The 21,578-nt window shown below is 40.4% G+C and overlaps 2 protein-coding genes across 4 annotated transcripts; both read left to right on the forward strand.

Annotated features, from left to right (window-relative positions):
* The first annotated feature begins 383 nt into the window (after window positions 1-383).
* LOC101162018 (guanine nucleotide-binding protein subunit alpha-13) lies at window positions 384-15,379 on the forward strand. Of its 2 annotated transcripts, XM_004084261.5 has the most exons (5): window positions 384-1,124; window positions 2,138-2,364; window positions 7,923-7,973; window positions 9,096-9,296; window positions 13,185-15,379. In XM_004084261.5, the coding sequence occupies exons 1-5, from the start codon at window positions 842-844 to the stop codon at window positions 13,554-13,556; spliced, it is 1,134 nt and encodes a 377-aa protein (XP_004084309.1). In that variant the 5' UTR covers window positions 384-841; the 3' UTR covers window positions 13,557-15,379. The 2 variants fall into 2 exon arrangements, with proteins under 2 accessions (XP_004084309.1, XP_078793760.1); XM_078937634.1 differs by lacking the exon at window positions 7,923-7,973 and having other exon boundaries at window positions 762-1,124.
* Window positions 15,380-15,994: 615 nt separating this feature from the next.
* On the forward strand, window positions 15,995-20,901 carry si:dkey-21c1.4 (uncharacterized). 2 transcript variants are annotated; one of them, XM_004084260.5, is made up of 5 exons: window positions 15,995-16,217; window positions 17,997-19,148; window positions 19,246-19,356; window positions 20,466-20,582; window positions 20,667-20,901. In XM_004084260.5, the coding sequence occupies exons 1-5, from the start codon at window positions 16,208-16,210 to the stop codon at window positions 20,693-20,695; spliced, it is 1,419 nt and encodes a 472-aa protein (XP_004084308.1). In that variant the 5' UTR covers window positions 15,995-16,207; the 3' UTR covers window positions 20,696-20,901. The 2 variants fall into 2 exon arrangements, with proteins under 2 accessions (XP_004084308.1, XP_078793759.1); XM_078937633.1 differs by having other exon boundaries at window positions 15,996-16,217; window positions 18,000-19,148.
* Window positions 20,902-21,578: the final 677 nt, after the last annotated feature.

Here is a 21,578-nt window from a genome sequence, read left to right on the forward strand (position 1 = left end):
TACGGCACCGCGACTTATATTCAGATACATATAACTGTTTAAATAAAGGAATGGTACTTTTCTAAGAACCTAACCCTTAAAAATACTTATCAGACATACAATATTCAAATATGTTGTATATTTTAAAGGAAATTAAATGGTTTTTAGAAAAGAAAAAAGTACATAATTTTAGATTTTTGAAAGTATAAATCATTCCAAAAAATGTCACTTAAATGGTCTGGACTTTTAAGTAAAGAGTTTTTATTCATTTTCCCCACAAAGTTGAAGACAACCCTTCATTATTTTGGCATTCGTTCATAGATAGTTGTAAATCCGACCGTCTGTGAAGGCATCAAATCTAAAGCGTGAAAGGAAACAGCCAATCAGAGTGCAGCTTTTTCTCATAGAGAAAATGTCTGACATCGGTAGAAAATTGAAACCCACAGAGGGCGACATTGTGTCAGCTGTAAATTCCGTTTGGTTTGAATTTTTAACGCTGTTTTAATTTTTATATATAGAAACGAAACCAACTTGCTTTTAAAACTTTATGAGTTAAGGTTTCAATTAGCGGAATTGCCCTAAATTACTCTATGTAAACCGCTGTGGTGAGTAATTTTCAAACTACAAGTGGCATAACAGTGCAAAACCTAATTTTGTCTAAACTGTATCAATAAGGTAAATCTTAGAGATTTTTTTTCTACATATGAAACAGCTCAACACTGACTTAGTTGTGATTTGTACAGGAGAGTACTGTAAAAAACGGTTATTCAGCAGCACTTCCTGAGTTCAGGGAAGGGGCTTGGTCGCGTACGCGCGCCTCGTGAGCGAGCATCAAATTAGCATCGATGAAGTTTGTGCGAACATGGCGGATTTCCTGCCGACCAGGTCTGTGTTAAAAGTTTGCCTACCCGTCTGCTTGCTTAATAGCGGCGAGGTAGAGCAAATACAAAAGTCTAAGAAGATCGACAAAAATCTCTCCCGGGAGAAAAAGTACGTCAAACGGCTGGTAAAGATCCTGCTGCTCGGCGCTGGCGAGAGCGGCAAGTCGACTTTCCTCAAACAAATGCGAATCATCCACGGCGATGACTTCGACCAGCGAGCGCGACAGGAGTTCAAACCAACGATTTACAGCAATGTTATCAAAGGTAACCTTAGCGGCTACTTTACACGTGATACATGAGATGATATTGAGTTTATTTGGGCGCAGAAACTCCCCCCAAACCGTTCGAATGCTAGGGAAAAGTTTCTTGGTGTGTGTTGTACTTAGCTAGCGAGACGAGAGGACACATAAACACTCCGCATCTGCTGTCGGCACACCCAGCTGAACCGTCTGCCGGTTAAGGTTTTTTTTCGTCTTTTTTCCCCAACCAGTTGCTGTTTAGCCACACGGTTCCTGTTTTGAGTTATTCCCGCTTTGACTGAATAACCATTTCTCACGTTTTTGCTGCCCAATGAAGGGCAACCATCGTGTAGTAGTAGAAAAGCGAGAACTTGTTCCTGTTTGTCCACTAGAAACGACATCGTGAGAGAGAGCTAACAGAGTGTGAACTCAAGTCCCGCTTCGATGCTAATATGCTAGTTTCCTTTTTTAAGTTTTTTTATTTAAATCGTCATTACGTCGAAATTAGCTACTTTCAGCGATAGAGCATTTCTCAATAACGTAAATGAACTTTTTACGACACTTTTCCTTCTATAAAACACATTTCTGTTTGTGGCACATCCACTGTCTAAATCAAGCAAAAATCACTCTCAGTCCTTAATATTTAGTCTTAAAGCTTAAAAAAGGTCAATTTCCCTGTTTAAAGTTTAAATAAGCTTGAGTTTATTAAAGCTAACTCCACTTTAGCAGCTACATTAGTAAAAGTGCAAAGACAATCAAGCTTTCCTTCACTTATCTGAACATGTCTTATGTAACAGTCAAAGGACACATTCACTTCTTATAGAATAGATCTTTTTTTTAAATTTTTTTTGTTTACATTAATCTCTATTCACTGCGATTTTTATCTGTGAAAACATGTTAAGTTATGGATCATTTTCCTGGCTATAATGTTTCTCAAACACTTCAGATCTGATCTTGTTTGAAGAGTCACCCAAAAAAAAACAATTAATTCAAGGTTGATTTTTTTTCTTCTTCTTTCTTTTTCTGCTTTCTCTCTAGGCATTCGTGTGCTGGTGGACGCCCGGGAGAAGCTGCACATCCCATGGGGGGACCCAAAGAACAGCACGCACGGGGACAAAGTGATGGCAATCAACACCCGGTCGGCCATGATGGCCAACGGCCAGCTGGAAACGGCCGACTTTGTGGAGTACCTGCCCGCCATCAGGGCCCTGTGGGCAGACTCCGGCATACAAAACGCCTACGACCGCCGCAGAGAGTTTCAGCTGGTATGTTGAAGGAACACGACTCTCAGATAATGATGCCCCAGTTTTTCATGCAGGGTGCACTGATAAGAACCTCAGTGCACCAATGTCCAAACCAAAACTCTTAAGGTAGCTAGGAAATGGTAGCAGAAGAGGAAAGTGAAACTGATTTTTTAGTTCACCTCTCTCTTGCCGCTCCACGCCTTAGCTCTGATTTTGCGTTTCTGACGTTCTCTTTGCAGTCAGACATGTGATGAAGTCAACTTCCTGTTTATACCTCTCTCTGCTCCCTTAGCCTCAACTGTCAGCCTGCACACTTCAGCACTGTGGCATTTCCCACAGAGCTGCAGCTGTGGTCAAAAGTGTGCCCCATGTCCCCTGAGGGACCTTCCATTGCTCTATTTCTTTAGCAGTATGTATATATTTAAAATACGTATAGCAATTTCAAAAGATGTCTTTTTACATCTTTTTCTGGTCGTTTACTTCTTACGTGGCTCTAAGTTGCTTCCAATAATGTGACTAGGGCAAGAAAATTACAATTTGTCCCCAAGTCCCACAAAGCCGGGCTGTTCTTGGCGAGGGGGGTTGTTGGTTTCTCAGCTGGTTAGCGTGAATTGGTTTTGCAGACAGAAAGGGGAAGAAGTGGGATCAGAGAAAGAATGTTGATCTGCTGTTAAACTGCTTTATGCTTACAAATGGAGCCCGGGCTCTCCAGCTCAGCATTATTTGCACACAAACAGTATGAATGTCACCCACCTCATGTTACACAAGAACACACACGTGCGTGCAGTCTGCATGTGCACCCCGGACAGTAGCTCCTCATTTCAGGTAAAAGAAAAAAAATCCTCTTATGCTCTTAATCTAGTGACTTTATGTCTGCTTAAAGAAAATATCTGAATATTCGTACATTTTATTTTTGCAAGTTGGCACATTTAGTTCCATTTTCAAACCTGTTGAGCTACGTTCAGAGCAGACATTTGATGCGCTTATAGACAATGGTGTTCACACGGGACAAGCAGGGAAGGGCTTCTTCTTTTCCTGTTTCCACTGTCTACTAGCGCATGTCCGCCACCTACAGTTGGAAGAGGCTTTGTGTGAAATGTTGAAGCAGCGAAATCTTGCTCCAGGATTTTCTTCTTTTTTCATTCTCAGCTCTATTCCGATATATGAAAGAGTAGGTGTGATATAACCCCGACCGGGCACAAACAGCAATTATTAATTTCTGCTTCATTATCAATTTTCAAATGGTTGGCACTTCCTTTAATTAACAGTGACGTCGTCCATATGTCACTACCAAATCTTAGCCCCTGATAGGTCAAAGTTCAACCTGGTTTAACTTGAACACGGCTGTGCGTTTTTGTTTTTTGTGCCTGAAACGGTTGTAGAAACAAGCGTAGCTATGCATGAACGCGAGATTTTTAAAGGAGGAAGCCTAAAACGCACATTTATTAACAGACTTTTCATTTCAAGTGGTCGCTGGACCTCGCATTGCAATGGACGGTGTGAACGTAGCTCAAGAGATGCAACAGATGATTCACAAAACGCACAGAGTAAACACTCATTTCTTTAACATAACACTGCAAAATGTTGAGAATCCTTTATTGAAAACATAAAACTAAGTTAAAATAATAAAACTTGCAAATTAACAAAAAAAAGAGAATGCAATAAGCTTTTAAAAAGGCTATTTCTCTAAAGGATCTAGGTTCTTTAAAAAAAAATTACATTCACTAAAAGATTACATTTCTAAAAAAATCTTTTAAATCAGTCTTTTTTTCGTTTTCAAAAATCTTTAAAAAAAAGGTTTTCATACCCAGCAATTAAATGTAGAAATGGAAAAAGATGGATCAATAATTCCTTAAATTGTGTTTAATCTGAGTTTAACCTTATTGTTAACTTCTACATTTAAGTTCGAATAAAAGTAACACCAAGCTTCAGATAAGAGCAGTCAGACCTGTTGGTCCAGCATCACTCGGCTGTTATCTCCAAAGAAAAAAGTATGGGGGGATCCTTAATCTTAATCGGACATTTCCTAGGTAAATAAAAGACTTTTTTATATATATATATATATATATATATATATACACACACACACACACAGAGAAAGTCCACAATGCTCACTGAAATGACTTGAAACGTTCAAAAGTAACAATAAATTTAATTTATGGAAAATTAAATTGTCAAAATCAGCCATTACTTTTGAGTTGTTGATTTAAAGAAATATTTAAAAAAAAAAACTAATGAAATAGGGCTGGACAAAAATGATGGGACCCATAACTTAATATTTTGTTGGACAACCTTTTGAGGCAATCACTGCAATTAAACGGTTTCTGTATTTGTCAATGAGCCTTCTGCACCTGTCCACAGGTATTCTGGCCCACTCCTCATCAGCAAACTGCTCCAGTTGTCTCAGGTTTGACAGGTGTCTTCTCCAAATGGCATGTTTCAGCTCCTTCCACAGATGTTCAATAGGATTCAGATCTGGACTCATAGAAGGCCACTTCAGAATAGTCCAACGCTTTTCTCTTTGCCATTCTTGGGGGTGTTTGGCTGTGTGTTTTGGATCATTGTCCTGTTGGACCCATGACCTGCGACTGAGACCAAGCTTTCTGACACTAGGCAGCACATTTCTATCCAGAATGCCTTGATAATCTGGAGATCTCATTTGACCTTGCATGACTTCAAGACACCCTGTGCCAGATGCAGCAAAGCAGCCCCAAAACAGAACTGAGCCTCCTCCGTGTTTCACAGTAGGGACAGTGTTCTTTTGCTTGTACTGTATGCTTCAGTTTTGAGTCTACCAACATAGAGCTGATGTGCCTTACCAAAAAGCTCCAGTTTTGTTTCATCTGTCCAAAGGACCTTTTTCCAGAAGCTTTGTGGCTTGTCAACATGCATTTTTGCAAATTCCAGTGTGGCTTTTTTAGGATTTCCTTTCAACAGTGGTGTCCTCCTTGGTCGTCTCCCATGAAGTCCACTCTGGCTCAAACAACGACAAATGGTGCGATCTGACGCTGATGTACCTTGATCTAGGAGTTCACCTTTAATGTCTTTGGAGGTTGTTCTGGGCTCTTTGGATACAGTTCCAACTATCCGTCTCCTAAATTTGTCATCAATTTTCCTCTTCCTGCCACGTCCAGGGAGGTTGGCTACTGTGCCGTGGGTCTTAAACTTCTGAATAATATGTGCCACTGTCGTCACATGAACTTCAAGCTGCTTAGAGATGGTTTTATAGCCTTTACCTTTACAATGTTTGTCTGTAATTTAGTTTCTAATGTCCTGGGACAATTCTTTCCTTCGCTTTCTATTGTTCTATGTTCAGTGTGGTTCACACCTTTTCACCAAACAGCAACGTGACTATTTGTCTCCCTTTAAATAGGCAGACTGACTGATTATGGGTTTGAAAACAGCTGTGATGTCAATTATGAAGGCACCATCATTTCTGTCCAGCCCTATTTCATTAGTTTTTTTTTTAAACAATTCTGTTAATCAACAACTCAAAAGTAATGGCTGATTTTGATTATTTAATTTTCAACAAATTTTAGTGTATTGCTACTTTTGAACGTTTCAAGTCATTTCAGTGAACATTGTGGACTTTCTTTCTTTAACTGAGGGGTACCAACAATTTTGTCCACCACTGTGTCTGTGTGTGTCTGTGTGTGTCTGTGTGTATTTTAAGGATTTAAGGTAATTTTAAGGAAATTGGTTTTAAATCATAGTTTTACTGTAGCATTTGCTGGCTCTGTGTTGTTTTCTGCAGGAACTCTGCAAAACGCAAGAAACCGAGCAAATATAAACTCTACGGGTGAACTTTTTTTGTCATAGAATGGTAAAATGCTAAATGGCGTATATCTGTAGGCTCAAAGCGCTTTACAGTCACAGCCCCATTCACATGCTGATGGTGGGTCCGCTGCTTTATGGCGCCAACCTATAACCCCCAGAAGCAATGTGGGGTTTAGTGCCTTGCCCAAAGACACTTTGACACGTGGGTGGGCGGGGTAGGGGCTGAACCTGCAATCAGAGGTCAACCGCTCTACCTCTGCACCACGGTCTCCTCATAAACCCTGTAAGAGGCGGGCTTTTAAAGATAGGCCAGTAAAAAGACATTGTTGCCACAACAAATGACTAATCTGTTACGGAGTCACTGATGGCCGTCATTTTTCTGTCAGGTCTGATGCTCTTTATCCAATTACCTGCAGACACAGAGATCGTGTTGTTATTTAAAGCTATCATCCCACTGCTTTTCAGATTTGGCGTTTGTGGCAAACAAGCGTGAAGATATGCTTTGAATCGGATTATCTTGAGAGCGGACACCTGACATTCCCAGCCCTGCATAAAAGGGAATTAAACCTACACGCCAAAACATATGTGCAGGTTGGGGAAGAATTTACAGAAAAAAAAACCTTATTTATCAGGTGTAATTTATGCAGCATTTTAGGCTTCGATGAAAAGTTTTGTTTTATTTTTTTAGTTCTCAGCAATCGGGATGTATGGAGTTTCCATTTATCCTGATTTATGAGGAAAACTAACACCTTTAGCTCATCTGAAACCAGTTTGATGCCAGTACAGCCGCAAAGGGCCGTATGAAAACAAGCTGCAACGTCCTACGTACAATTGTCACACTACCTTGGTTACATAATGTCTTTCAGTTTTGAGTTTTTACGTTTTTCTCAGAAGCCACCGTCATGGCTCATAATGAGCAGGAAGAAACTCTGTGATTGCTCTTCTGGTTTCCCTTCTGCTTTTTTTTGGTGTGAATATTATTTTTGGACGCTAATAAAACCACCAGCCTTCGTCCAATTTAACTTTCTTAACTCCAGCGAGACCAGATTTGTGGCCAGAACTGAAATCAGCTCAACGGTGGATGGTGGTTTGTCTTTCTCCAGCCTGAGCGGAGCAGGACACCTTCCTGCTCCTCCCTTGTGTAACTTAAGCCGTTCACACATGCCGTCACGTGTTTTTCAGGTCAGGTTAGATTTTTTTTTAAAGAAATCTAAAGGTGGGAGCAGAAGCTTAAATTTGGAGGAACTGGCTGCTACATGCTGCTTGTAGAAAAAATTCCACCAAATGATTATCAACTTAGTATACTCTGTCTTTATATTGTTTTAACAAAGATGAAGGCCTCTTTTTAGTGGTTCTGGCGAGTAGGACTCATGCTTTCACACGGAAACAGATAAAGGAATGCTCCTCTGTCCTGGCAGCCCCGTGTCTAGACTTGCACTGACTGTACAAAAGCCGATGGAAAAGGGAAGAGAAAACTCCTGCTCTTCCCCACACACGCGCACAGCCACACTTTCTATGCAAATGAACCCAACAACAACACCTGTCCACTGCAGCGCCAGTTATTTGCATCCTGCTTCAAATTGGCTCCCATCGTTTTGAAATGGAACACCCGATTACTCGTGTTTTGGTACCAATTTTCCCTCATGGCGCCTGGTCCACCGCCAACAAGCGTCTTCTTCTGGATGTCGTAACAACTGGCGGCGAGGACAGGAAACACACAAACGGCATTGTTAGCCATAAAGTGAGAGAAGGTTGTAAATCAGGAAGAATTTAACCAGAATTCCTCCTCTGTCTCGTTGCAGGGGGAGGCGGTGAAGTATTTCTTGGATAATCTGGATAAGCTGAGCGAGCCGGTAAGTTGTTTCTGCTTGTGCTCCTTGTTACCGGATTTTTACCCGTGTAAGTTAGGAATGGCAACATGTCGAGGCAATCGCGTGTTGGCCGACATGCAAGGAATACACGATGCACAGATTTTGTCTGAAGAACCAATGAACCAATCAGAAAATAACAGGTTGTGGCAGAAAAACTTTGTTTCATTTATAGGTGAAAAAAAGGAGAAACAAAAATGTTGAATAGATAAATAAAAAGCAATTTAGAAAGTTGGAAAATCTACTTACATGTTTCATCCGTTCTTTATCTGCTGTTACGGTTGTTTTTCTTTTATTGATATTTAATTTTTTGATTCTTCCACATTTTTATCTCATTCTTGCATTTTTGTCACAGAACTGTTCGGAATTTCATTATGACCATAAATACATTCTATTCTGTTCCATTAAAAAATGTTATGACAGAATTAAGATGGTAATAACGTTTTTAATGGCAGCTATTTGAACTGCCATGAAAACAATGTTTTTGTCTCATAAACCCAAATTAAACATCTTTTAAAGTTATTTTTAAGACTTGGGATAAATAAGATTTAGATTTTTATTAATTTATTAACACATCTAGTATTTAATTCTACTCCAACCTCTCAAACATAATTTCTTTGTATTATTTTTTTTAGAATGCAAAACCACACTATAACACACTTTTTTCATACTTTTTTTTTTTTTTCATTTTTTAAGAAACTGAGAGCCTGTCAGCATAAATAATAGCAACCTGTGAGCTTTTTTTAATTTTGGCTAAATACAGCATCATCATAATTAAAGGACCACTGGGAACGAAAAGGCCTCAAAAAATGATCGAGTGGGACCTTAATGCAGTTTTTTTTACCCTCAAACGATTATTATGTTTTTATTGTTAGTGATCAAAAATGAACTGAACTAATGCTCCAATTGGAATCAAAGCTCTGATTTTTTTATTAACATTTTTTTGGTCATCAGTTTTCAGTAAAACAAAGTTTTCTGCTAAAGAGCAGAAGTTGAGGATTAGTGTTTGTAGATGGACTGCAGCATTCGTGTTTTCACTCCAAAAACCTCTCATTTGTTGGGCAGAGCCGTTTCTCTTTGGTTATCGATTTTGTGTCTTTTCTGCAGGATTATCTTCCCAGTCAGCAGGACATCCTGCTGGCCCGTAAACCCACCAAAGGCATTCACGAGTACGACTTTGTGATCAAGAACGTTCCCTTCAAGATGGTGGACGTGGGGGGGCAGCGGTCCGAGCGCAGGCGCTGGTTCGAGTGTTTCGACTCGGTCACCTCCATCCTCTTCCTTGTATCTTCCTCTGAATATGATCAGGTAAAAACCAGCCACTGCTCGGCTTCCCAGATGATGATGTTGAGCTTTTCCTCTTGAGTTACAGACGTGCACATAGGGCTGTGACGATAACCGCATCACCGCACGTTTTTTTCCCTTTTTGTTAAGTTTTGCATATGGTGCGTGATTGGAGCTATAATAAATACATTAAACACATTCATCTTTCCTGATAATTGACTTTTTCTGCTAGTCCTGTGTTCAGACTTTCCTTCTTTCTTTCAGACTGTTTTCTCCTTCTCTTCCACCGCTCTCTCTCATAGGCGCGCGCTCTCAGTGCCTCCGCGCTGCACGTGCCACGCGGCTCCCTTTACACACAGGAGCGCTTTCAGAAGCACACAAACTCATTCTACAACAGAAGTTTTCGTCTCGCCAGGAAATATGACAAATTTACTGCGTTCTAATTGTTAATTTACATTGTATTCAGTTCCGTTTCAAGCTGCGTGCGTTCTTAAGGGCGCGCGACACGGCCGCCCGCCGGAGGATTTTGTGTGTGTAGGGAGGGGGGGGGGGGGGGTTATTAGGGTTCACCTTCATTACAAACATGAACGCGCACTGTTACATTTCCATGAATATCACTACATGTTTTATTTGGGAACTATTTTTTGCAGCGTAACGTTACGTGTCTGTATAAACAAAGGCGGAGCCTCCTGCCCCGTGTTCTTCATGGCTACCGGAAAAGTGACAAAGTGTCTGCAGTCTGTTTATTCCTGGGCAATATTTAATATTCTGAGAAGATGTGTGTACCAAAGAGCACAGGTGAAGGCTCGCGTGCAGCTAGAGAACGGTCCACTGCAGAGGGATCAACACGCACCCCCAACACACATGTGCGCCCCTTCCTCCTACATGCAGCGCTGACCCACACAGTCACAGTCAATCCACAACACCTATATGGGCTTTATATATAGTTAGTTCATTAGTTATGTAGTAGTTAGTTGTTACTGTTATTTTATAATAAAGAATACTACGTTGTAATTGTATTTATTTCTGATGCGCCGCTGGGGGATTTTGGGGGGGGTTGCGGTTAACCGTGACACCACGCCCCCTGGTGGTTCATCACCGCGGTGATGAAAAATCTGACACCGTCAAAGCTCTACGTGCACACTCTTAATGTTTATAGAACAATATTTTTCAACCGATGTGCCGGGTCACACTACTGTGCCATGGGAGATGGTCGGGTGTGCCGTGGGAAATTACCCATTCACTGATCTAAAAACATTTACCATCTCCAGGATATCAGCTCTTTATTCATCCAAACAGACCCTGATAAAACACTGAGTAGTTAGGAATATAAAAGATCATAAAATACCTTTTTCTTTGTGTTTATTTGGTTCTATTAAAGACATTTTGATAAGAATGACGGTACCGCGATTTAGCCATAGCTTCAGCTCTGTTTTCGGAGAAGTCCCGCCCCTTTAACTGTCTCCACCAATCATTCTTGGAGGCTTAATCATACGTAATCAGTCTGACCAATCAGAAGTGTTTAAAGTTTTCACTTCCTTGTTCCAATTTAGCTCATAAAGTCGCTCAGTTCCAACAAAAATACCAGCTAAAGCTCGTCTTTAGCGGAGTAGCTTTCCACAGAATCCGGTGTCAGACCGTGGAACAAGTGGACAAAACAATGAATTTCAGAAAGTGTCTGCCATCGGCTGCAGTTTTCGCACTACATCTCCCATGATACATTTGTTTAAAGTGACAGTGTCTCAGTGTACAGTGAGTCTTCCCTGTTAAACGTCTTGAAACCACAACGAACACACATCAGTTTTTATATCTTCTTGATGACATCAGAGGTCAACAGTTTAGTTCTCCTTCAATTTTTGTGTTTATTAACACCCAAACATCCCAGAGTTTGGTCCAAGTCGTCTTCGGATGTCCGGCAGCAAAACACACACAATAAATAACAATAAAATAATAGTTCATAAAATAGCAGTTCATATCAGGCAGATTTGTTAAACAGCTGTACCGAACCGAGCCCTATAGAAATGTGAACTGAACCGAATTGAGATTTTTGCGTATTGTTACACCCCTAGTTATTAAATATTCTTGATTTTGATTACTTGGAAGAAGTCAATTTCACATTTTAAACTTTGATTTAAAAACAATTAATGCATGTGGATTGCAATTGCAACAGGTTTATTGTATTAGTATCTCCATGTTTTTGGTAAGGTTACCTTTCACACATGGATGGTTCCATGGACCTTGTTAGAGTAATAAAGACAGGCCAGGATCTGATCATTTGATAATTAACTAAAAACAGCGGAATCCTAACAGTTTAGAAACTATTACTCTGTGTGACCTTTATTTAGAAAAAACTGAACCAAAGCCTCAAAGCTGTGTTTGCAGAAATTGAAATAGCAGCCAGACATTAGCATAGATGCTAAAGAACTGCAGCCAGTCTAGAAGAGCACGTAATGCCATCTGTAAATAAGATTTAGTAATTCACAGTGAATTGCCTTTTTGGAATAAACAATTTACCTAAAAGAAAGCTGTGGGAAACCTGGAGAATTTGTAGAATCTCTAGCTGAACAGATCTAGAAGTTTTGGTTTGCAGCTTTGTTTGGAAGAAGGGACACTAACAGGCCTCCTGTTTTATGAAGAAGTCTGCCAGAGCTGCATCTAAACAAACTGCACAACCTCTGGAGCAATGTCCCCTCGGGCTGAAGAGTCCCGAAAGGAGAAGTTTGCTCCCTAAAGCACAGAACTCAAACAAAACCCAACGTGCTAGCATGAGCAGACTGGTTTAGCGGGACGATGTGGGCTTGTTATGGAGCCGTGTCGGTCACAAGCTGCTTCAGAGACTCCTCTGTCTTCAGATCATAGATGAGGCGTTGTGATAGACGAGCTGTACATTACCAGACAATCTAAAAGCATAATAACCAGCAGGGCTCTAGTTGGAACTTGTGCAACATACATATTTAATGCTCATGCTCAGACTTGGAGCATCTGGTTTACGAGAAATTCAACACCTTTTTATTTATTTTTGAAAAACCATAACGACAAATGATGTGGGTTTATTCTTTAGTTTTATTTCTTTTCTAATGTTTTAGGCAGCTGTTTTATCAAAGATAACTAAGAGTTATTGAAGAAATTCTAATTTTTGAATATCTTGCTAACTTTACCGAACTATTTTTGTGATCCTCATGCTAGTGCGTATTCTGCTGTGTTTTACAATTTTGCGGTTTGTTAATGATATGCAGACTTCTAGTAGTGTGTTAATCTGTGAATATATAGCGCTGATCAGAATAATGAGAATAAAATGAATACCCGATCCCGGATCGGGATGCAACATCCGATCTTCATCAAGTCTTAAACTGTGATCGGATCGAGACTTCCTTTGAACTGCTGCTACGTTCACACCAGACATGCGAAAATGCGTTTAGCTAATGATGTTAACGCTGATCAGGGAGGGGCTTCTTTTTCTTTTGCTTCTGTTCACTAGCACATGTCCGCCCCCTACAGTTGGAAGAGGCTTGGTGCAAAATGTTGAAGCGGTGCTAATCTTGCTCCAGGCTTTTTCTTTCACAGCTCTGTTCCAATGTGTGAAAGACTTGGTGTCAGACAATTCCAGCTGCAAACAAACCACATTTATTCATTTCTCCTCCATGATCATTTCACAAATGGTCGGCACTTCCTTGAATTAAAGTGGACGCCATCCATACGTCACTAAAAAATCTGAGTCCCTGGTTGGTCAAGGTTTTAGTGGTTTACCTTTTAACATGCGTTCAATGTACGTAGAGCCCGAAAACTGTATTGAGAACTTGCGTAGCTTGGCGTGAAACTTTCATTCATAGTGGTTGCTTATACCTGAATTGCCCAGAGTGGTGTGAATCTAACTTTACAATTGTGTTTTGTTTTATCTTGTTTTTTGTCCAGGTCCTGATGGAGGACAGGCAGACCAACCGGCTCTGTGAATCACTGAACATCTTTGAGACCATCGTCAACAACCGCGTCTTCGCCAACGTCTCCATCATCCTCTTCCTCAACAAGACAGACCTGCTAGAAGAGAAGGTGAAAACCGTTAAGCTTAAGGACTATTTCCCCGAATACACCGGACCGGAGCACAGCCTGCCAGACATCCAGGGCTTCATGGTAGACTGCTTCCGCGCCAAACGGCGCGACGGCCCCCAGAAGCTGTTGTACCACCACTTCACCACGGCCATCAACACTGAGAACATCCGGCTGGTGTTCCGGGACGTCAAAGACACCATCCTCCACGACAACCTGAAGCAGCTCATGCTCCAATGACCCCTAAAAACCCGAGAAAGCAGAGGACTCGGTTAGAGGCCAACCTGTGACCATCAGCATTCCTCTTCAGGCTGTTGTATTTTGGTTTGTACCCTCCTCTTTGAAGAGTTGGCCCTTTTAGCTAGTTCAGGATCTTTTCGGAGAACAAGTGGTGTAGACAGACTGTTGCAGAAAGAAGGCTGCTATGGATTTTGGATAACAGTCGGTCCCTGCTGCTTCCGTCATCTGTCCCGAGTTCTGCCTAACCGTACGTTACATTGTCGGAGCTTTTCAACTGACGAGGTGCCGGTGCTGACGCCAGTGGAAGACTGCTAAACTCTCTCCAAAGCCGGTGAAAAGACGAGATGTACAACTTTTGGGGGGGAAAGTGCTTGCAAAATAGCAACAAAAAAGAAAGGGCTATATAACATATAAGGAAGGTTAAAGTGACTGCTCCAGAGCTGACTGGCCAGTTTTTGTACGAGTCCAGTTTCCCTCCATCGTTTATTCTCCAGCATTTGCATTAATGCAGTTTTTAAACTTTGAATCTCTAGAAGTTGTCTTTTAAGCCAGTTTATCACTTAAAGATGGCACTTTTTTTTTTTTTTTTTTTTTTTTGTTTTTCCACTTGTTGACATTTTCGTTTTTTGAATAAACAGTTATGGTGTCAGCATGGAGCTGAATTTTACCCAACATACACCTGGGTTCAACACCGCATTGCAAAAGAGGGCACAAGCACACGACTGAATGCTTTCTTACAACCTGACCACTGTTTAAAATGCAGCTTCAGAAATAAAAGCAAGTTTTTTTTCTTTGTTTTTTTTGATGACTGGTGAACAAAGTTGAAGCATCCCTTAAATTTCTCCTCAGTTCTGGTGGTTTTGAGGGCAAAGATGACCTTCGTAGACGTTTTAGGAAGGGTTGTTTGTAAAAATAGTCATTGGCATTCTCAGGGTAGAATTAAACCAACAATAATACTGATGGAATTTTTGATTGGGGTGGCGTGACCCAGTCTGTTGTCCACTCCGACAGCCGTTTGGCATTTAATGCTCCATCCTCCTTGAAGCTAAAGATTCCCTCATGTCTCGTCTTAATCCACAACTCCATGTCTTCTTAGGGATAGACCTCTTCTCTCCTCAATCACATCCCCGATCGAGGAAATTAACAGACATCGTCTGTTAATAATTGCACATCAAATTTGCTTGATTGTTCAAATATACTGTAGTCCTCTTTTGGTTATTCCCTAACCCAACATGTGAGAGTATCTGTCAGCACTGAACTGTGACTCAAAGCATCTTTGAGACACCATTAAACATTTCCTTTCTGTTTTTACATGTAATGTGCTATTGTGGATTTCCCTCTCAAATGTTTTGTGAATTTATATAAAAAAAAACAGGAAAAATGTGATGAATAATTAAAAACAAAAATACTGGAGTGAAATAATTCTGGTAGAACTATTTTTTTTTCCTGTTTGGGGCCAATTTTTGTTTGAGAAAAGAAATTTCAGGCACTGCAATAAATCTTGTCAGACCGGCTCATGCTTCATCCGGACTGTTGGCGTCTGCATGTGCAGGTTTTGGTTTTTTCTTTTTGTTTGCTTTAATTCCTGACTCTGTAAATACTGTAATCTGTTGCTATGTAATGTAAATACTTCTCAGGTTTGACTTCTTATATGTAAATTGTTGTAGAAAATGCTTTATTTTCCCACCCATTATCTTTTTTTTCCCCCAATCATTTTTTTCCAATGAAGATGCCCTATGAGGTAGATGGTATTTTGTCATTTTTCATCACTTTTTTTTCAAATTCACACTTCTAATCTTCAATAAAATACACTTTTCTAACAATTTAATGCCACCATTGTACATTTTATTTTCTAACATGGGTCAAAGCCTTAAAGATTAAGTCACCTTTTTTTTTTTCTCTGACAAATGTTTGAAAATACGTAGAAATGGTAAGCATTTGAACGAAATATCTATTTTAAATAGATCTTTTGGTTAATATAACCAACATCTACTTCAAAGGAAGATTCTCCTTTAGTTTCCTTTAAACACTAACTTTTTAACTTTTCACAGGAGAAATAATCTTTTCATCCACCGTTCAAATACGGATAGCATGTTGGAAAATGTTAAGTTAAAATGTTTGCAATCTAAACTGATGCGTTTTCAAAGTTTCCTTGAGTCACCGGGAGCGTTTGTTGGTAAATGTGGGCATTTACACAGAAACGGAAGTGAGCTGAAGTGAATAATTCTAACGGACCACACCTACTGAGCATGCTCAAACCGCCTCCCAAACACCTTTGCTGTCGGGGGGGATCATTTGAACTAATTTCTGAAAATCAAAAGCAAATAAATATATTGTCTTGACAGCATCAAAACATTTAATATTTCTCTGACATATACATCCTTTTCAATTAACTTATTTTAATTTCTTCGGTATTTATAGTCAGGCTCAACACCCACTACCTAAAATGGGTCCTTCTCCCCTCATGTTTGCTGTTATGAGTGTTTTAACCCCGAACGAAGAAACTTGAACCCAAAATAAAAGCAACAATTAAAATGCAAATAATGTGGACATTATTGGCCCCCTAAGTAATTGGAAGTTGGTGTTTATTTTCTTCTGCTTAGAGTTAAGACAATGCCGTTTCCAAGGCGACTGACTGAACGTGCTAAGCTATGAACTCTGGTAGGTAAACTTCTAATGACTTAGTTTATTATCTGTCACGTTACTCATACTGCAGCCAATAAAGCTTATTATTTTAATTACATTTAAAATTGAAAGATAAATTGTAATTTATTATACCTTTGATAGTATATCTATTTTAGTAGTTTAACTCTCTTAAATAAAGAATAGTTATGACAGCAATAATGGAAATTCTAGCATTTTATTTAAATACATTAACTTTTTTTTATTTACTTTTCTTATTTTTTTTATTGTTTATTTTCAGTGTTGTCACCAATAAATGTCAGTGAAAAGGAAAATAAAAGTTAAGACGTAGCATTTTCTTTTAGATCATTTAAAAACATAAATCATTTTTATGCTTTTTGTTGGGAAAAATCTTATTTTGAATGAACCCACTGCCACAGTGGCAGTAAACACACAGAAAACACTTTGATGAAGAATTTTTTTATTTGATTTGAAATAGGAATAATACACAAAAGCAATAAAATCATCAGTTATACATATATTATATTTTGAAACTTGTTCAAGAGTTTCCTAACTTTTCGATTCTGATTTGGATGATGTGTTTTCTGACTTTAAAAGATTTGAAAATCTGCACAGGCGGAAATAAGTTATTTGATCCCTTGCTGAGTTTGAAGGTCTGCCCAATCAAAAGGAAATTGACGTCTATCATCCTAATGTTAGGTTTATTTGAATCTGGTTCACACAAACCAGTTAGACTCTCCTAATCAACCCCTCACTTGACTTGAAGACACCAGTTTGAATTAATCACCTGTAGAAAAGACACCTATTTTGCATGGGCAAGACTAAAGAGCTTTTAAAGGATTTTAAAAAGAAGAATGTAGACCTGCAGAAGACTGGAATGGACGACATAACCATCAGCAAGAAGCTGGAAGTTAAGGTGACAACTGTGTCAAAATACAAACATGACCATCAATCCACCTGTAGGTCTGGGGCTCCAAGCAAGATCTCACCTGGTGGAGGTTTCCACGATCACGAGAACAATGAGGGGGAAAAACAACAGGGCAGGAGTTAGCCCTGGAGCCAAAGAAAACCATTGGTAATACTTCACGCCGCAATGGTACCCCTGCCTAAGCAGGCACATGTGCAGACCCGTCTGAAGTTTGCCAATGAACACCTACCGTATATTAGAGAGTGACAGGAAGGAGGTGCTGGGGTCACACCAAAACTCAGCTCTTTGGCATCAAATCAACCTGTTGTGTTTGGAGACATGCTGCCTATAACCCCAAGAACACCGTCCCCACTGTCAAGCATGGAGGTGGAAACATTATGCTGTGGGGGTTTGCTGCACAGGGCTACTTTTCTGTGTGAATGGAAGGATAGACAGAGCCATGTACCATCAAAATGAGAACCCCCCTTATCTCCTTGAGTACCAAGGGGTAAAAATTGGTCATGGATGGATCTTCCAACAGGATAACAACCAATGAATGACTGAAGAAGAAGAATTTCAAGGTCATGGAGGGACCCAGCCAGTCTCTGGAGCTCAATCCTATAGAAAACCCATGGAGAGAACGAAATCTGAATGATTTAGAAGTCATTTACATAGAAGAGTAGACCAAAATTCCTCCCGATAGGTGTAAAAAGCTGCTCAAAACGTCAGACCTTGATAATAAGGGATCAAATACTTATTTCCTCCACTGTAAATATTTTAACCGTTTTTAAGAATCATTTGAAGAACTCTCTCTTTTTTTTTAAATACACTTAAACTTCAGTTTCTTTGCCTTGGTGTTGTTTTTCTTGATCTTTTTTCTCTTGTCACAGAAGTCTGTCCATTCTGTGGTAAAACATACAAAAGGCTAAAGAGTCACCTTCCTCATTGCAAGGCATCGAAAGGTTTCAAAACCCCTCCAGCCAATCAGGATGTTCCAGAAAATCACACGTCAGACTCTCAGCTGGCCTCAGCTCCGTCCAAATCAACTGCAACGTTTAGGACGCCAACGCAGACGCCATCAGCGGGCGCACATCTCCAATCAGAGAAGATTAAAGGGGTTTCCTCGTCTTCATCAGAGTCGGTCTCAGCTGATGTGTTTTCTTTATCCTCACAATCCTCCAGACCCTCAAAACCCCAAAAGAAGAGTCTGAGAGAACAAATAGTAGCTGCAAAGGTTGAGCATTTTACAAAAGGATCAGGAGAAGAAGCCAAATCTTCCACCAAGAAGTCAAGTTTGGGCACCGCAAAAGGGACGAAGACCAAAAGTGTGAAAGGTGTGAGTGCTCCACTCACGTCTACAGAACCTAAACCTAAAAGTGTCTCGAAAAAGAAGAAGTCCGTGGCGCACGATCCTGACGTTCTCAGCTCACACACAAAGGAAAACCGCAGGGAACACAAAGCAAGAGACCAGTTCTGGGTGGAGAGTGATGGGGAGATGGAGGAGACGCTCCTAAACCCAAGAAATGCTCACCAGGTGACAGTTACCCTGCAGGACGCCAAAGCCACGTTAGCCAGGGCTAATTCCCGGCATGAGCCCGGCAGGGCGAGTATTTGGAGAACCACTGATGTAACTGGTAACCTAAAGAGCCACATAGGACTTGACTCTGATCTCAGTCCGGCACGGCTTCCTTTAACGAATCAGGAAGAAGATGCTGAGAACTTGGCTGCAGCAAAAGTCCAGCTGCTCAACTCTGACTCAATTCTGACAGAGTCCCAAAAAACGGCAGTAGTCCGTCTGAAAGATGCTCCTCAGCATTCACAAAGCTTCCAGCTAGCTCCACCCTCTCTGCTGACAGCCAGGCTGAACGAGGCTCTGAAGGGCCGTCACCCACCAGACCCGCTCCCAACTTCCCAACGTCTCCCCCCGCCTTCCAGCCCTCTTCTTTACCCCCCTGCAGCACGGTCTTTGTGTGGGAGGGTGGAGGAGTTACAGCTGAAAGTCTGGAATCAAGTTGCAGTTGCAGCTGAGAAGCAAACCAGAGGTCAGTCGGTGATTCCGGACACAAATATATATAAACAAGCGTGTTTGTGTGACTTTCAGGAAGTTGTTGTTCAGCATCTGTCGCTTATGAACTGCAGGAGCTGCGACTCAGAGGAGGCTGGGTCAGGTGAGACTCCGAGAACTGCCCGAGTGGCTGGCCAGCAGGACCCCCAGTCAGCCAAGAGACGTCATAGAAATGGTCCAAAAAGGTCAGAGTTCGTACAAATACATTTTAATGTCCACCTTGGATCAGTTAATGAATTAGGGACTCCAAAAACCATAATGTTCACAAATTCTTCCTTCTGCATTTTCCACCGCCACAAACTCAAAAACTCACCAAGATTTGCATCCAACTGGTTAAAATGGATAAAAAATAGTCCCCCCCCCCCCCCCAAATATGATGACATCACTCCGGGTGAAACCATAAAAAAGAATGGGGCCAAAATCTCTTGTGGTGCTCAAAAATATATTTTAAAATCCGCTAAAAAAAAAAAAAAAAATACATGTATGGGATGTGCAAAGGAAGTTTTAAAATTTTCTGGCAAAGTTGGAAATTTGGTGATTATCATATTTTCACACAATATGAGAAAACTTTCTTTCAAACAATCTCAATTTTACGAACATTCCACAAGGTATGAACTACAACCACAAACAAAGTTTCGTTGACCTTTGACCTCAGGAAGAGGCTGCCATCTTGCTACAGCTGCAAATGTGAAACTCTTGTTAGGGATTTCGGTCTATGGTCTCATAATAATCATAATGTTCCTTATACTGGACGGGCGTCATCAGGGAGCTGCTTGGGGAAAAAAAATGTTTGAAGATTTTGAGTAGCGTTAGCGTGGCGCGCTCGAAAATGTGGCGATCCCCCTGTTGCTCGCACATTTTTTACTGAAATGTGATTCTTTGGCTCAAGCTGAACAAAACAATATAACATGTGATATGAACATATTAGGAATGTGGGCGTGGTTAACAATAAACCTCTGTTGCCAAGGAAATAAAAAAAAAAAAAGTACTTTAGCTGATTCTTCTAAAAATTTTATAGACCTGTTCATCAGCCTCAGGTGACCAAAAAATAAAATGGTTGCTATAGAGATAAAACCAACAGAATAGCTGCCATTTTGAAAAAAAGTGTTTATTAAGAATCGCAGCTCTGACTAGGGCGGAAGGGGCAGTGGGGGAGAGTGAGGGGCGTGTTATTTTTTACATAAACCCTTGTGTATTGATGCCTGAGAGTCAGAATTTTGAACACAGGTTTGTGGTTTTTGCTATATTAAAAACGTTCTGTAGTGCTGAATGTGCCTCTCTGCCCTCCTTCAAGGCTGGCGGTGGTACTACAGCAGATACATTGACGTGAAGAAGGGGGGAGTAGCTGGCGTGGGCATGTTACTGGCTGGATACTGTGTCCTCAGCTACATCTGGAGCTACCCTCACATCAGTCAGTGCCACCAGAACTTTCTAGACGTCCTTATGGAGCAGCGGATAGCAGTCTCCTTTGCTAAAGTGGGTTTTATTTTTCCAGAACTCAGTCGATGGAAGAAATACCACTGAAGGACGAGGAAGAGGAGGGTCCACCATCTTTATTCATATCCATTCAACTGATTTGCTGTGACATGTTTATGGATTTTTCTATGGCATTTATTTATATCTGGAAAGAGTATTATTTATGTAACGTGTACACAGTTGGATAAACATACTTTTATTTGAAGTGAATTAACTTTTACCTGGCTTATTAAATAAAGACAAGTTTAAAAATATTTTGGCCTCATTTTTATAAAACAGTGCATTGGGTAGCAGTTTTAAATAGTAAAATAAATATTTTCTGCAGTTTCTAAGAAACAAAAAAAAGAATTGAGCCGCTGTTGTGTGGGTTGTTTGAAGGAAAATGGCAAAAAAAAGGGAGTTGAGATGCTGTATTTGTTAATGAATAAAAACACCTTTTGGTTAAAAAAAAAAGTAGGAAATTGCCACTAAACAGCGAAACATAGTGTGAAGGAGGTGGGCGACTGCAGCAGGTCAGCTGTTTGTGTGTGAAGGTAAAAACAGAAACAGTGCATTAAATCGTATTTGGACAATGATTGAGAAAGAATTTTCTGTAAAATAATTCAGCAATAATAATGGCGATGAAAGCAAAAGCTCGGGTAGGAGGCGGTGGTATAGTGGTATGGACATTAACTCAAGAAGTTTTAATTTAGCACCATTTGTAGAGTTTAACCCTTGTGCTATCCTAGGCACTTTAACGTTGGGAGTGGGGTCATCTAGACCCGCTAGACAGTGCTCTGAACCGTTTTTCTTCCATGATTTGTGATCTTCACTGGTGTCCATGAATTACATGAAATCTTTCCACCTTTATCCACCTTTGTCATGGTAGGGAGAACACATCAATGTAAGGGTGGGGTCATCTAAGATAGCACAAGGGTTACACATAGAAATC

The sequence above is a fragment of the Oryzias latipes genome, chromosome 19 (genome assembly GCF_053564925.1).
Source record: "Oryzias latipes strain Hd-rR chromosome 19, Olatipes_Hd-rR_3.1".
Classification (NCBI taxonomy): domain Eukaryota; kingdom Metazoa; phylum Chordata; class Actinopteri; order Beloniformes; family Adrianichthyidae; genus Oryzias; species Oryzias latipes.